Consider the following 17,624-nt stretch of genomic DNA (forward strand, 5'->3'; position numbering starts at 1 on the left):
ACAAAATCTGAAAATAATGCTTTGATAAAGTTTTTGTTATAAAAATAAATTACTCAAACTTCAAAATAAAGCCAGCTGCATTACTGAGGAACTTTGCTAAAATGTATTTTTAAATGTCGGATTTTAATTTTAAATATAGTTTTCCATTTGGGAGAAATATGTAATTATAATAATATATGCTCATTTAAAATATGTAGAGCTTATGTAGACCACACAATCACAGATAACAATTTAAAATGACTATAAAGTTGTAATTTGTGATTTTATTTATTTAGCAACTTTTCTCCTCATTCAAATGAATCTACATTTTAAAAGGTTAATATTGTTGATATCTGTATTATCATCTCTAAATTTTTCTGCCAATCATGAAAATAACTTTCCAGTTAACATGATACTGGAATCAACTTGAAGCCATTTCTGTATTCAGCGTGAGTGGGAAAACAACTTTTAGAAGATATTTACTCCAACTATAACTTTCATTGCTGGACTCACAATGCCCCTCTGACTGTTTAGAAAGGTTCCCAAGATCACTTCTCTAAAAATAGGAAACCTGAATAATGAAGGTCAAGTAGGATTATGTGTCTTTTGAAACAGTAAGGAATTGTAATTTGAAAAAAAACAAGATTTCAGAATTTTCATCAAATATTCTGTTTCCATGAACCCTAAGAACTCTGTAAATTTGCTCAATTATATCTAAAAAAGTTCTCTGTTCTGCCTAAATCATAACCCTAAAACTTTTAAATTCACTTCTTTGAAGCCATAATTTGAACCCTTACATCAAAGTGGGTTAATTTAGAAGAGTAACTCCAATAGACAAAATAATTTGGACAAAAAAAGAATTCTCTGATGCTTAATTTAGCAAATTAACCTGTTGAAATTTCTGGCTCTTAGTCATTAGAAGAGAAGGCATAAGAGTCATCACTTTACATAGGCCAGAGCTGCTTCGAGGCTACCTGTCATCAAGTACCCTCCTATATGAATACAGGAATGGTGGGGGACAGTTTTATATGAGAAATTAAAACCATTTTCCCCAAGAGAGAACAGGTTTGACCACCAGAAAACTCTTCCCAATTAGCCAATCCACGTGAACATGTTCCCAAACAGCAGCTTCAATTTAAAGTCATGAGCCCTATTTCTAATAACGATGGAAAGTGAAAAAGACCAAATTAATATCCTTCCACTGGAGGATAAAAGCTTAGCCAGATGCCTACTGCTAGCAACTGTTACTGTGCCCATAGGAGCGCACTGGTCTGTCTGAGTCAGAAGGAGGGGCACTGAGGACACATATGTGGATGGAGCCTGCAGTAAGTACCAATGGTACATTCAGTCACCAGAAAGGTATCTATCTCATTTTTTTGATTTCTTCCCAGTTTTCATCCAACTGAGGTTGACAATTTCACTCCAATTCCTGCTTGCTTTTCCACACCCCTTAAAAAGTGTTTCCATGGCTAAGCTGACAGTGAAGCCTGAGGACGGGAGCTGGTTAAGAATGGTCAGCTCATGTACCATCCCCCCCACGCCACTGCTTCTACCATCAGTTTTGCAGGAGAAAAGGAATCCTAGGAGCAATACAATCTATCTGGCTCCGTGCTTTAAGGTAGAGAGATCTGGAAAAAGTCTTCCCCCTTTCCCTTTGCTGCCTCTGTAGAGACCAACCAGACCTATAAATGTGTATGCACAGAAATGGAAGAAGTACTAGAAGCAGTCAGAAGCAAATAAAGCCACTGACTACTTTGGTACCTCTTAAAAAGTAAAAACTTTTTTTTTTTTTTTTAAATTAAGAACTAAGTGGTGGGTTGGGAGAGAAAGAATTTTTGATCTTCTGTCTCCTGGAAGCTACTGATACATAAATGCAGGGCTTTTTAGAGCACTGTAAACTTAATTCCAAATATGAAAACACTAGGGTATAGGAAGCAAAAATGAAGGCCATCCAAAGGTAAGAAAACAAAGCACTCCCTTCTGGGGCCCCCAGTGGTCATGCAGATCAGCGGGCACTGGGGGCATCTCTGTCACTTCACTTTCCCTTCCCCAAGTGGACCTCCTCATCTGCCCCCTTTCCCCACAAGTGTACACTGTCAATCTTGCTGTAATCAACTGTACAGTTTGCCTATTGTTTTCCCAAGGTAGCTGGCTGACCTACTGCCCCCCAGAGATGCCTCTTCCCACCCACTGTGTGTCAGTCTTTCTCTGTTCCTCTGGTCTGCTCCTCAATAGGGGCTAGCCGCCTCCTGCTGACTTCTTTCTCTCTGGGCCTCTGGGTTTTCTCTTTACATTCCCTGACCTACCTTCTTCCCACTGCCATTCCTTCCCACGCCCTTCCCTTGGAACAGGCAAGCTTATCTTTCCATCTTGCAAGGCTGAGTTTCTCTCCACTGTCTGCTTCTGTCCCTCTGCCTGTGTTTCTGGCTTCCCCCAAATGGGCCTCCCACTCCGTTTGATGCTGGTCTCTTCACTGCAGGTGCACCTATCTAGGAGTAGCTATTGGCCCACGCAGTTTTGTATTTCTTGTATCTCTCCCAGCCATTCTTGAGGTTTTCTCCCGAGATTTCACTGTATGTAGGAAGGTACCTTTCTCCCTGTGCATGCACTCCTCCTTAACGCCCCCTCACCCCACCACACAAAGTCTGTGAGTGTTTTTCACCATATGCTTCTCTGGTTAGTAACACAAGTGTCCTAGCACGTACACTCATGTGTCCACCCAATTCTGTGAGTGCCTTCCTAACAATACACTCACCTCTGAAAGTCTCCACTGCTGTTTACAAATACCCTATCCTGTGAGTTCATTTTCTATCCAAAGCCTGCACAACTAATGCCTTCTCTGTGCGCACACTTATGTCGGGGTGGGGGGGGGCTCTCTGAAAACATTCCCAGTGAACCAGGGTTCACACCTCTCCTGCCGCTCTGCCTCAGACTCTGACTTCGCTCTGTGTATTTAAAGTGCCTGGCTTTAGTGGGAGCTCAACAGATGTCAATTCTTTTCCCCACTTTTAGCTGAATAACTATGTGAGTCTGTGTCTCGGTGTCCTTCTGCCCCTCTGTGCCTGTTTTATGAGACCGGTTGGAGTGTGTTCCTCAGGGTAGAATGGGCTATTTGTAAGATGCCCCGTGGGTTCTATTTCCCTTCCGACTCTCTTCTCCTGTAAAACTTTACAAGTTCCCCCATATGACATAACCCTCCCTCATGCAATGTATCCACTCCGGTCTCCCTCATAGGCACACAGTACTGCGTGTCCATAAACTGCTTCCCCATGCACCCTGGTTACTACGTCCCTTCTTGGTGCCTCCCTCTCTCTCCCACTTTTTTTCCAACATGAAAGCGTCTGGATTTGTGGTGCAATTACAGTGAACGTGCGCCTATCTGAGCCTCTCTCTGTACTGGAGGGGTGTGTGTGTCCATGGGCTTCTCTCGAAAACGAGGGGTGAGAGGCCCGAGTCTCTGCCCGGGATGCATTGCATCCTCCCCCCACCTTCTGGCTCGTTCCCTGTTTACACGTCCCCGAGTCAGCCCCAGACGCCGGGAGTTTTTTTGGGTACGTAGAGCGTCGGTGAACCTCCATCCTCAGAATCCCATGTCTTACTCCCGGGGAGCGCTAAGTGTGTGTGAGTCCTCAGGTCTCTCCCCGGGACGCCGTGTTGGTTTGTGTCCGCCCCCGGACACGGCGCGTCTCCAGTAACGCGATGCGCCGGTGTCCCGGAGTCCCTGAGAATGCAGGTGTGTCCCCTCCCCCCCGTACGCGAAGCGCCAGTGTCCCTGCCGTTCCAGTGTGCGCCGCCCCCTTACACGGACTGCCTAAGTCCCTATCTCTACGAGTACACCGTGCGCCCCTCACCATGCGCCCGAGTCCCCATCCCTTCGAGCACACAGTGTGTCCCCTGATACGTGAAGCGCATGTGTCCCCAAGTCCCTGGGAATACAAGGTGTGTCCCACCCCCACACGCGGAGCGCCTGTGTCCAGTCTCTGCGGATCCACCGTGCCCATGTAATTAGAAAACGCGGACAGCTGGTGTCCGCGAGTGGTCCCTGGTTCCTTGCCCACACGCTGCTCGCTACCCGCCTTCCCCGCAGAGGGTAGCGTGGTCATCTCACTTCTCTCATCGGGGCCTCTCTCCCTCTTTAGGACCCAACAAGCCAGGAAATCCGCGTGCGCCGTCGGAAAGTCCCGCAGCGGCACGGCAGCCGACCCAGGGCTGCGGCTGCCTCGGCCCCGCCGCCAGGGGCCGCCCGCCTGCCCGCTTCCCCAACGCCCAGGCTGGCCCGGGACTGCGGGGTCAGCCACCCAGCCGGCCCTGCCCTGCCTGGCTGCTGCGGGCGCTGACGGCGGCAGCTGCCAGCCCCGGCTCCGCCGGCCCCGCACCCGGCACCCGGGCAGGGGGAGACGCGGCCAGGCAGTGAGGGGTGCGCTCTGCCTCCCCGAGCCCTCACCTTGTGGCTCTGGTAAGTCTCGAGCGCCCGGATCGCCGTCTCGGTGAGCTTCACATGCAGTACGGTGATGTTGTCTTGCCCCAGCCGTCCACACGACAGCCCATAGCGCTGCTCCTCCCGCAGGCCCGCTGCCCCCCCCGCCGCCATCTTAAACTCCCCGGGGTGCCGCCGCCGCTCCGGCTCTAGCCTCCACTGCGGCCGCGGCTGCTTGGGCTTCAGCAGCCGCCGCCACTGCTAGGGCCATCCCGCTGCTGACGTACTGTCATATACTGCGCGGAGCCAGAGCTCGGACTGCCACCGCCGCCACCCGCCCCACCCTCCGGCCCCGCGCCCCGCCCCGGGCTCGTCTCATTGGTCTTGTTCCCTTCAGAACCGCCCTCATCGGCCGCCCTCCACTCTCACTGGGGCGGGGCCCAAAGTCGCTGGAGTTTTGCTCCTGGGACGGGACGTCCAAGAGGTAACAGGCTGACGTCTAGGTGACGCGCCAACTTAATCACGTCTGACGTCACGTCTGGTCGTCTTGGCTCGCCGGCCGAGATTGGCCAGGCTGGCTTGGGGACTCCCCTGCTAGTTGGAAGTCCAGGTTGCCTGGTCTGGTTACCTGGAGTTGGAGCCCCGCCCCTGTAGGGGACGGTAGTGAAAAGTCAGAATTGGGGAATCTCGCCCTGCGCGGGTGGTCCCTGGAGAGGAGGATCTCCACCTCCGATGTGTAAGGGATGGCCGTGACCAAATAAGGACTTTGTTCCCCGACGGCTGCGGAAGCTGTGGAACTTGGTGCGTGCGTGTGGGGGAGGACGCAGTAGGCGGACTCGCTAGAGATCTGCTCCTCAAAACTCCTGGTACTGTAGTTGAGCAGACGGGATTGGGAGGAAACTGCTCACTCGAAACTTGAAGTTATCGGGTGCCACACGCAGAGCTTATAAAAACAAAACCAAAAACCCTTGAAATTAGTGAGTTGACTCTTAGATGTAGGAGTTGAGTTAGATTTTGTGGAGCATCTTAAGGACAAAATCACGCGGGAAGTTAAATGCCTTTCGTATGGTGGGCATGGTATAATAGAGAATTGAGTTCGAGGTCTTTACTACGCCATGCCCTGTTGTGATTCTCTGGGATGGTATCTCCTTAAAAAGGACTCTAGAAGAGTAAAACTGGCATTGTTCTAAATTAAAAGAAACGTCGACAGTTCTCATTCTCTGATTCAGTTTGAGTTTTGTCCTTTTTTGATAGGGCTGTGTGAAAACCTAGCTAGGGTTTAAAGGTAAGAGATAGGCTGTCGAGGATAAGCGAAGTAGATGGGGGCGTGAGGCGTGTGCACAGGCCTGGCATACTTTCCATTCCATCCACAGGATGCTTCCTGTGTAGGCGTGGCTAAAAGAGGGAGCCTAATCTGGAGTCCCTTTCAGGTTGTGTGTGGATAGACTGACAGATGGGTTCCTGTCAGAGGATGGATTAATTGGGTGATCAGAAACACCAGATAAAACCATTGAAAGCTTTCAAACTGTTGAAAGTCAGTTTAAAAAAGTTTTTTTTTTTTTTTAATAAAAAAACGGAGACGCTTGTTTTTACTCTCAGCTTATAAAACCGTGTTCTGTTCTACTGGGATCCCCCGGGAAAGTTTATAGATATTTAATCAGTGTTTTTCATTACTTTAAATAGGATTATGGCTATAATTCCATGTCCTCCCCTCCCAATAAATGCCTTCCCCACCGTACGTGTACACTCCCTTTTGATTCAGACTCTCAAACAAAGTAGGTGTATAATGTGAATTACAGAATGAATTCTCGTTCCATGGATTAAGTGGAAACACCTGTATTAAGCATTGCTCCATCACAGGAAAACAGTTTGTAAATTGACTTAATTTCAATCCACTAAGATTGGCTAGCTGTTAAGACATAATTAACGCTTGCTAATTTCATTTACTTTGGTGATACAAAGTTATCTTAAATTCATTGAGTAGAGAAATTAAGGAATCATCAAATTGGATTAAAAAGTTTACCCTTAGAAGGGAAATAGAGGCTTTATTACCTAGTTTTCTCAGCTTTCCAAAAGTAGAAACCTTATTCAAATAATTCATCTCTAAGCGGACTATAGTCTAAAAATAATTCTGTACTTGAATTTTTCTTTTCTCTCTCTGGTTTTTTTTTTTTTTTTGCTTTGATACTAAAGGACTGAGCACATAGCTAAAGCCTTAATTATGTGGGGGGCGAGGGGGAAGGGAGGTTTGACCGGAACAAGTAAAACCTGTATCCTACTGCTTTTCCGGTGAATGTGGGTAAATCCCCACCCACATGATATCCTAACTTGGCCTACTCTTACTCAGAATTTCTGATGACATCCAAGCTGGTGGGGGAGGAGTAAGGATGGTTTTCTTTGTAGTTTTCAAATATCTGACCTATAGCTTCTTACTAGTAATTGATTTTTTAAAAAAAATATAGTAGGAAAATTTTTCCCGTGCCCTATTTTAGTAGGTAAGAAATCTTTCGGGGATTAATATATTATTGTAGTGAGTTAATGTTTGTTTGTGTTTTTCCCCTTTTGAGCTTTTCAACTGTGGTAGGAGGAAATGATCAAGTACAAAGCAATATGGTAATCTAGTAGCGTCTTTTCATTGATGTCTCACAGGTATAGTACACATTATGCCTGCCTGAATCAGATGGTCAAGTTATGATGCTGGTAAGGATAATGTATTTTGAGGAGGCTTATGAAAGGTGCTTTTTGGGAAGGTTGCCATTTTATACGTATTTTCTGTATCTTTATCTGATTTAAATAATTAAATTATCATTGAATATCAGTTAAGTTTAACATGCTGTAGAGGATTTAAAAATTAAACTGTAAAGTCTCTAAAGGAATTTTCTGTTTCAATGTGGCAAGTGAACAGTATACTGAAAGCAAAGCAATTAGAAAATTAGTAAATGCTAATTTGGATGGTGTTGGTGACAAGCTCAAAAATTCAAAGAAAGGAGAAGTCTGAAGAGGTTTAATGAAGGTGATAGTACTTGAACAGCTCTTGAGGGTTGAGTAGATTCTAGATAAGTTGGAGGTGGTATAGATGGAGACAGGCCAACTAAAAATGATCTTAATGATGATTCCAGGTGAATACATTAGTTTTATGAAGGAGGAACGGAGACTCCCATTAACTTAAAAGCAACCTGCCTAACATAACCAGGAGAGGCAGGGTCGGAATCACCTCTTTAAGTGTCCTTCCAGTCCTTATATACACTGAGTAGCTATGGATTAGATTTAATAACTGAGAAGAAACCTGTCGTATAAGACAGTTCAGTACAGGAAAAAGGCCAAAAGGAATCTGATGCAGGGCCTGCTCCATCTCTCATGTCTAATATACAGTGCTGGCAAGGGATATGTGAACATCAAGGCCTTCTCTGGCCTTCAAATACTGGGCCACCCCTCATTCCAGGTTGCTGCATATTTAATGACTGTTTCTCACATCTTTGGTGCAGTGGTCACCAATTCAGATGCCTTCAGGGACTATTGGATACCCAAATGAGTGAAACAGGGCAGATACAATGTCATAGGCACTGAAGATGCTGGACTGTAGTGAGCTGGGAGCGTTTAAAGGGCTGAGTGATATCTTGGTTCAGCTGACTGTTGCCAGGTAAAAATTTTAATAAACATTTTCTGGACATTAAAAAAGTTTTAGGCCAAAGTTAGCCCACAGGTTTCTAGTTTTCCAGATCTTCTGTAGTGACTGCCAATGCAGAAGGGCATTCTATCTTATACCTGTGTTAGCAGTTTGGAGGTTATTTCTTAAACCCATCTATACAAAAAGTTAATGCTTATTAATGTCTTAATACAAGGCAATGGCTTCTGTTACAGAAAGAGAACATAGAACCTTATAGAGTTATAGCACAGAAGCTCTCTCGATGCAGAATTTCCAGAGAGAAAATCTTTCCCTTTTGAATTCTCTTCCCCAATGCTGCTTGCTCCCTTGTGCAATGGTTGTGTTTGACCCAACTATTACACCACTCTCCCTTCAAGACTGCCCAGCCATGTACTAAAATCTAAAATGTACTAAATTTCCTTGCCTTGGACACAATTGAAGTAGAAGCTTCATAGTTTTAAAAGTACTTCAGCAGATATTTATAGAGAATAAAAGTGAGATACCTATAGTTAGGGCATAGATTTTGTTATATAAACACAGGTTTTAAGTTGAATAATTTTTATTGTATTGTGTGAATATTTACTCTAAGTACGAGAAATGTTACATTGCATTGTTTATTATTGTTATCATCATTATTGCTAAATTTGACTCTGAGTTCCCCATCTGAGTAGTAGGACAGTAAATTTACAAGTCATTCGAAGGTTCCAGAATATATGGGGAGGGTTCTCTAATCTAGGTCTATCTCTGCTGTTATACTTCTTTAGAGGCTCAAGAGTTTCTTTTTAGGAAGGGTTTGGGATGGAACACAACCTAGATAGAAGGCAACAGAGGACCTGAATTGAAAATGCATTTGTAGAACAAACATACTGTATTTACTTATGTCGTGTATTTTTATGGGAGTAGGGTTAAGGGTGGCACTCATGGTGATTATGAGCAGGGAGGCTGAAACTCTCCCTAGCCTTGTAATATGATGATGGACCATGTCCACATGATTTTCTGAAAGGAATCGCTTATCTGAGAACTTTGCTGAAACGGGCAGCCCTGGGGTACTAAGCTCAGCAAAGTCCAGCCTCCCTCCCCAGGTGTATACTTATTGAGGTACAGAAAGGACACTGGACTTGGGCTGTACCCTTCCTGGGGCTGGCAGCCTCAGCTTCTTCCCAGGATTAGGAGGTGTTAACCCATCTCTGGACATCTACCTCTACACTTTCTTGTTCTCCAAAGTTCCTTTCTCTTTCTAGAACAGTCTGGTTATTAAAAAAAAAAAAATTGTGATCTGAAAGTGAGGAAAGTCCCTCCTTCCCTCCAGTTCAAAGCCCTTCTTCACTCTTAATGGGGCTGAGTAGAAGGCTAGGTGGCCAGGGCTATCTCTCCTTCTTTCACATGTATTGAATACACACACACGTTAGCTCCCTAAGATGGAGATACTCAGTCTTCATTAATACCTTTTTAGCTTTTTTCCCCTCTCTCTATTCCTTGCCTTTCTCTACATTAAGAGCAGTCTCTAGGAAATTGTGTCCTTTGGAGGCAAAAGGACTCGGATTTGATTCCTCTAAACACCAAGAAAATTCTCCCCTTCTTCCCTGATTGAAGAAAATGTCCTGTCCACAGAACTGAACTGTGTCCAGCATAGTGACCAAAGTGGCCATTTTCCCACATGATAATTATTTTATGGCTATTCAGCATAGTGCAAAGTGCCCTGAAAGATATCTTGTTAGCTCTGAAAAGGAGAAGAGTGGTAAGGAGTGACCTAACAACTATTACTATTTCCATGCTGTTTTGTACTAAAAAGAAACACATATATTTCTGAATAAACTGAGGAGTTAGGAAGACATGGGGTGGGGAGGGAATGTTTAGCCTTTCGCTTTTAAACATGCTAATAGTGGACCAAAAGCCATCAGTCTCAAGAATGATTTTGATAATTAATAATAGCTTATTCTTGTCAGGTGCTGTTGTGTGATACTATAGTCCCAGCTACTCAGGAGGCTCAGGCAGAAGGATTCTTAGAATCCAGCAGTTTCAGGCTGCAGTCCACTATGATCCTTCCTATGAATAGACACTGCATTCCAGTCCAGACAATGTAGTGAGACCCTATCTCTAAAATAAATAAATAAATAAGTAAATTTATGTGGTTTGGCTGTGTCCACACCCAAATCTCATCCTGAATTGTAGTTCCCATAATCCCCACATGTTGTGGGAGGGATCTAGTGGGAGGTAATTGAATCATGGGCACAGTGAGTGAGTTCTCACAAGATCTGATGGTTTTATAAGGAGTTTTCCCTCTTTGCTTGGCACTTCTCCTTGCTGCCACCATGTGAAGAAGGACGTGTTTGCTTCCCCTTCCACCGTGATTGTTAGTTTCCTGAGGCTTCCGCAGCCATGCTGAACTGTGAGTCAATTAAACTTCTTACCTTTATAAATTACCCAGTCTTGGGTATGTCTTTGTTAGCAGTGTGAGAACGGACTAATACATAAATAAAAAATCTTATTTTTGATGGGACTTTGAAGTTTAAAAGCAATTTAGTTACATTATCTCTGAATTTTCTCTATAACTCTGAGGTAGCCATTGTTTTATACTATAGTTACCTTTTAGGTAACTGAGGCTCAGAGAGGGTGTGTATCACCCACTTGATAAGTGACAGAGCCAGGCTAGAACCTGAGATTTCCTTTTCCAAATCTCGTATATCTACCTTTGAACATGACCCTAAGGTCTGAGGAATTATAATGAATGTGTCGGATTATCACAGTGAAATTAATAAAGAGTTTTAAAATGGTTGGTTCTACTTCTGTGGGCAGGTTGGGGGTTGGGTTTTTTGTTGGTCTTGAAAGCAAGACTTAAGTCATTGAATCACTCTTTCCACACAAACACCCAATATCTTTCTAAATAGCAACAAGGCAAATAAAATGATCCATTCAGCTTTGGTTTATTATAGCTAGCATATTGACTTTAATGAGATTTATGAAAATTAATTCTATTTTTATGTGTGATACATATAATTTGTGATATATTAGAACCCTTGGTATAACAAATATGCACAGTGCATAGATGCCCATTTGAAAAAGCTCAGATTATGATTTTAAATTATTGTAAAGATTTACAGTTGTTATATCTTTGCTTTTATTGCATGTTATTCATATCTGCGGCTTATTGAATAAGGAATCTTTGGTCAAAAACACATCCCCTATAATATCACTTTTCCCATGGGACTGTATCTCTTACTTTATGACATGGTTTCCAGAACATGTCATGACAAAAAGCAGAGAAGAAATATATCAACACATATGGACACAGAAGACCTTTTTGTTTTGACCTAGTGAGTTAGAATTGTAGCTGTAGCTGATTTCATCTTATTCTCATTCAGCTATTTATTCAAGTATCATATTTATCATCTTTGACCTTTGCATCTGTTATGGCCTCCAATATTGGGAATGTTTGCTTTTGCTTTGGGGTTTGGAAAATTAAAAACCAATATGACCCTTATAGGTTAGAATACTTACAGAATTAGAAACAAGCAGTATAGTCTAATATAGGATGTAAGAGGTGAAGATAAGACCTACTAGGTGAGAAGCACTGTTCAGGGACTAATTCAGTGATGTAGGAGTCCTGGATTGTGAGAACATATTCAGCTCAGGGTGTTGGGAAAAGCTCCATGGAAGAGTTAGCATTGGAATGTCAAAGTTTTCTAGCTGTGATAATGGGAGTATTAAAATATTCGAAGTTTAAGGATCTTATGAGCTATCATAAGGTGTTTTGGGGGAAAGACAGTAATCTGTTTTCACAGGAATATGTGGTGCTTAAAGATGATTGTGACAGATGGAGCCAATAAAGATGGAATGGAGACAGATTGTGAGAAGAGCTTTTAGTATTGGGCTAAGGAATATGGACTTTGATCTGTGAGCAATGGGGAACTGTTGGAGGCTTCTGACCAGGAAGTAGCATGATCTAATCTATATGTTAGGACTATTCAGTGACAAAAGTATAAGTAATGGATTGGAATGGATTCAGTGTTCTAGGCAGTTATTGTGAAGCCTGAAGGCACTTTGATTTGGAAAGTAAAGGGAACAAAAGAGATTACTATGGGGAAAGTAAGCAGGGAGACCAATGATCAGAGGAGGCTCTGTGTCATTTGGGAATTTGAAATAAGGTACTACAAGTGTAGGGGGAGTGATAATGACAAAAGAGAGCGGAGTTAGGAGGCAAAAAGTAATGAGGCCTTGTACTAGGGTATAATGATGGGAATGGAGAAAAGGAGAATATCATGGCTCTGTGAAGGTAGAGTTGGTTGATTTAGCAGCTTTATTTGAGTATGAGAGATGAGTGAGCATGAGGAATTAAAAATAACTACTAGCTTCAAGTTTGGTTTACTAGAAGATAATATTATATGAAAAGAAACAAGGGAATCAGTAGAAAGACCTTGTTTAGGTTAGCGGTATCAGTGGATTAAATGTCTGGCAGGCATTTGAAAATGTGAGTCTTAGGCCTCAGAGTCAACCCATTGAATAATAGTAGAGATTGTGAAATTGGGCAAGTTTTCTGAGGGAGGTTATGAGGAAAGAGGATGAGAAAAAGAGAATTGGGAATATTCCTAAATCTCATGCCCACTCTAAAGGCGACACACTTCCTTCTTATTTAGAATTATGACTATGGTGGACCACTCTTACTGACACAGGTATCTTATGCCTGAGGGATGTTTTCATGTATCCCTGTGTATATTTCCAAGATTTTCCTAGTGATAACATCACTCTAAGTCACTTGCATTCACGCATGTTTTTTGAGTGAAGGAAAAAGCTTTGGAATTAATAACCACTCCTTACGCATTGCACTTATTTGGTGCACACCCATCGTGATGTGTTGACTTTGCTTACCTTACTTATTGGGAATGGCAGAAAAGGCCATTCACTGTTGTAGGCAGTTATTGGGAAGCCTGAAAGCACTTTGATCTGGAAAGTAAAGGGAACAAAAGAGTTTACTAGGGAGAAAGTAAGTAGAGAGACCAATGATCAGAGGAGGCTCTGTGTCATTTGGGAATCTGAAATAGGATACTACCAGTGTAATTAATGAACAATGTGAAGCTTAAATGATAATTTGCAACAAGCATTAAATGAAAGATCATTGCTTTTGGTAGTAGCCACATATTGAATAAAGTTTGCTGAGTGTGCACTGAATATTATCTGTCCTAAATGACTCAAAATTTCAGTTTGATCCTAGGGAATATTATACAACTGGAAAAGGAAACGAATATAATTATCTCTGAGAGCTGATATTATTGCATAGTACTAACAGAGATAAGGCCACTTTCAAATTGTCATAACAAATGAACTTTAATGATGACTAATGAACAGAAATATGTTTAATAAGCTGTGATCTGATTTTAGAAGCTGGGCTATTAACTGAGAATAAGGAGAACTGCTCTCTGTTTCTGATTCTGTCCCTCTGATCTTTGCCTTAAATAAATCACTCATGTATAAAATGATTCTGGATAATTTAAAAGCATCAAGTATTTGAATTGTGACTTTTCTCTCCAATATTTCTCAACTAAACCAGCACAAAAATTTAAGAAGTATAAGGTATAATTTGATTTACCTGCAGAAAGAGTATTAGCCTCTAACGGGGATTATCCACATTTCTCAAAAACAACAGTTCGTAATGTTGATGATCTATTATGACTGTGACCCCTGATGAGCATACTGAGACTGGTGTCAGCAGATTGTATTAAACTTCAATAGCATAGAAAGCCAAGCATCATGATTTAGCTTTGTCAAGTGTTGAAAAATTTTGTTTTTGCACAGAGGAAAAAGTCTTTCCTAAATAGATTCTGACTTGGTGTATTGAGTAAGTATATTTGCCTCATTTTTAGGTTCCTGAATCTTTTTTTTAAAGTTTCTATCTTGTATTTTTAAAATTACCCTATATTTTATATACTCATTGTAAGCATATAGGTTTGCACAGATTAATTAAATGTAATTTTTGAATATTTGCCAAAACAGAAGCATGGCATTGGAAATGTACTTTAAAAATAGAAAATTTGAAGGCACTTTTGAGTTTGCAATGACAATTATCCCAGAAAATTTACTATAAAATAATTAAGCGTTAGCGCAGGTAAACTTTTTAAAATGTATTTTTAATTTACATACAGTAAAATTTACTCTTTTTGGTATATATTTTATACCAAAAATTCGACAAACAGAACAATTCTATTACCTCCCCAAAGGAACTCCTTGAAAATACATTGTCCCTTTGTAGTCAGATCCTCCTGCCCCCCACCCTTAACCCCTAACAACCACTGATCTGTTTTCCATCACTATAGTTTTGCCTTTTCTAGGATGTCATATACATGGAGTCATACATTATGTAGGTTTTTGAGTCTGGCTTCTTTCACTTAGCATAATGCATTTGAGATTCATCCATGTTGTTGCAGGTACCCACAGTTTGTTCCCTTTTATTGCTCAATACTATTCCATTTACGGGTCCTTCACAGTTTAGTTGCCACTTGAAGGATATTTACATTATATCTGATTTTGGGTGATTGTGAATAAAGCTGTTATAAACATTCACAAATGGTTTTTATGTAAACATGTCTTCTTTGTTTATTTCTTTTCTTTCTTTCTTTTTTTCTTTTTTTTGAAGCAGGGTCTCCCTCTGTTACCCAGGCTGGAGTGGAGTGGCTCAGTCATAGCTCACTGCAGCCTCAAAGTCCTGGCTTCAAGCCATTCTCACATCTCAGCCTCCCTAGTGGCTGGGACTACAGGGCATGCCACTAAACACAGCTAATTATTTTATTTTTATTTTGTAGAGATAAGGTCTCACCGTGTTGCCCAGGCTGGTCTCAAACTGCCTGCCAAAGTGTTGGGTTTACAGGTGTGAGCCACTGTGCTCAGCCAAGTCTTATTTCCCTTGGGTAAATACTTAAAAGTGGGATTATTGTGTATAGTAAGTATATATTTAACATTATAATAAGCTGCCAAACTATTGCTCATAGTGACTGTACCATTTTGCATTTGAAAATTCAAGTTTTTCTGTGTACTTGTCAGCACTTGGCATTGCCAGGTTTTTTTTTTAAGTCATTCTAGAGCATGCATAGTAGTATCTCATTGTAGTTTTGGTTTCCATTTCCCTAATGATTAGTAATATAGAACATATATCTGTGTGTTTGTTTGCCTTTAGTATATATTTTTTGTTGAAGTGTCTTTTCAGATCTTTTGTCCTTTTAAAAAAAATGAGTTGCTTTCATTTTAAGGTTTGATGATTTTTATGTAATCTAGATATATGATTCAAAAACATTTTCCCCCAGTCCCTACCTTGTTTTTTCTTTCTCTTAAAGTATCTTTTGCAAAACAAAAAACAGTTTTTTATTTTGATGAAGTTCAGTTTATCAGTTTTTTTTCCTTGTTCTTACAGTGCTTTTGGTGTTAAATCTAAGAACTCTTTGCCTAGCTGAAGGTCACAAATATTTTCCTATACATTTTCTTCAAAGTGTTTTACAGTTTTACATTTACATTTAAGTTTATGGACCATTTCAAGTTAATTTTTTATTAGCACAAGTACATTTCTTTACTAACCAAAGGGATGATCCTAATTAAACCAGCACTTTAAAATAATTCCACATAAGATACTTGTGGAGATTTGCTTGTTGAACTGAACTTGTTCATTCTCTCAGCTAATTACTTTCCAAAGTGATGATAGAATTTTTATTCTACTTTTTCGTAGACCTGAGTACAGGTGACATTGTTCAGGATGCAGTCCACCATTAATTTCCCGTTTTTTTAACTTTCTTATTATTGTGCTTTCCTTTCCTTTCCATTCCTGATGTTGAACCAATGTGCCATGTGTGAAGCTGTGACAGTCTGTGTTTTTCTGCTATCAGCTGTAGTTTCTTCAAACTTCTCCCTCAGGGTACAAGAGAACTGTGTTGGTTTCAGAGTGCTGTCAGTGTTTATGGTGGTTTTTGCTGTCACAAGAAATGTTACAACCTATTCTGGCCATTGCATGCATTTTTCACAGAACTATCCCTACTCCTAGTTCCATCATGTATTCATCAAAGCATTTGCTATCCACTTGATGCTATTGTCCTCTCAGCTGCTGAATGATGGCCAGCATGGGTGTGTGAGCAGAGCAGGGTCTGGCTCAGGGGTGGGGGTAGGATGTTGAGCCAGGTTTTTTGTATAAGGTGTGAAATATGTGTCTAGGGTGATTTTTTGGCATTTGGGTTAGTACTGTTTGTCAAAAAGACAATCTTTTTTTCCATTGAACTGTGTTTACACCCAAGTAAAAAATCAGTTGACTACAGTATTTGTATGGATCTATTTCTGCACTCTATACTATATGATCTATGTGTCTCTGCTTTCATCAGTACCCACTGTCACGATTATTGTAGCTTTATAGTATAATTGACTTTAGAACATCTCTGCGAGAAAGAAACAAATTCTCTCAAGCACCCTAGTCAGTTTCCTTTTCAGTCTTCTTATCCAAGCAAATGGATTATTTCTCAACAATTTTATCTTCAGTATTCATTCAGTTTATATATTGACTCAGAAAGGTTGTAGCCATACTTCTTGTAGCCTTTCCCTGGATAGAAAAAAGACCCTTGTACACTATAGCATTTAAGTTGAGCTTTCTCTGTATTGAAGTTAAAATGCAAAAATTTGCACGTGCATACACACACACATACACACACACACACACACACACAGCCAAACCAAAAACCATCCACTGAGCTATCATCTGCAGACATTCCCTTAAGGGGCTTCCCAGGGAGCTACCACCTCTTTCAGGCCCCATCACTCTGACCAAGCTGCCTGGACAGTGGTGACACCTTACCATCCATTGATAACCAGCTTCCTGTCTGGTGGAGCGTCAGTTGGTGGGAACCAGCTGTTATGATTCATCCCACTTAAGATTTCTGCCTTTTGAGAAGTGACGCTAATAGACCTTGGCTGAATGGTGTCTGATTGGGAGAATTTTCTTTTTGAAAGCAGTTTGATTTCTAGTGCCTCAGCAACTGAACTTTTTATTTTAACAGGTATGCTCCAATTTCCAGTTTCTGTGGAAATTCAATAGAAAGATAAATGTTGTTTTCATCAAGTGTTTGTACCGGCTATTATTTCTTCCTGAAAAACAAACAAGCAAGGTAACTTCTCTTAAAAAAGATACTTGCGTTATGAATTCTTTAATAGTTTTCCAAGCTTTCTGGCTTCTCATATTCTGCAAAAGGCAAAACATTTCCAGCCTAAGATATGACTTGTTACATTTGAATTTGGTGAAAGTATTATTGAGTGCCTGAGGGGATAGCTTCACATATCTTGAGGGGATGGCCTTTCTCTTGCGCTATTGAAGCCAGTTTCATCCTTTGCTTTTTTTTTTTTTTTGTCATTTTCTTAGCTCTGATAAGCTTATGAATATTATTTAAAAACAAAGTTTGTTAAGGGGTTGAAGCAGTTTACAACCATAAGGACAAGCTGTTGTAAATATAATGAAAGAACAATAAGAAATATAAATTTTAAAATATTGATAAGGGAAAGGTGTATTGGCTTTTATGAGTTATGCAAAATTAACATTGTCCTTACTTTTTTAAAAACAATTTT

At 41.2% G+C, this 17,624-nt stretch overlaps 1 protein-coding gene and 1 pseudogene across 3 annotated transcripts in view; both read right to left on the reverse strand.

Moving 5' to 3' along the window:
• ELL2 (elongation factor for RNA polymerase II 2) overlaps positions 1-4,716 on the reverse strand; it is a 77,089-nt gene extending 72,373 nt beyond the window's left edge. For all 3 annotated transcript variants that reach the window (XM_065546501.2, XM_073993892.1, XM_005557413.4), the window contains exon 1: positions 4,424-4,716. In XM_065546501.2, coding sequence (XP_065402573.1) covers positions 4,424-4,570 — 147 coding nt within the window. In that variant the 5' untranslated portion in view covers positions 4,571-4,716. The remainder of the gene's footprint in view (positions 1-4,423) is intronic.
• An 11,015-nt stretch (positions 4,717-15,731) lies between these two features.
• LOC123574159 (fatty acid-binding protein 5 pseudogene) lies at positions 15,732-16,140 on the reverse strand (annotated as a pseudogene).
• Between the last annotated feature and the right edge of the window lie 1,484 nt (positions 16,141-17,624).

This window comes from Macaca fascicularis, chromosome 6 (assembly GCF_037993035.2).
Source record: "Macaca fascicularis isolate 582-1 chromosome 6, T2T-MFA8v1.1".
Taxonomy (NCBI): Eukaryota; Metazoa; Chordata; class Mammalia; order Primates; family Cercopithecidae; genus Macaca; species Macaca fascicularis.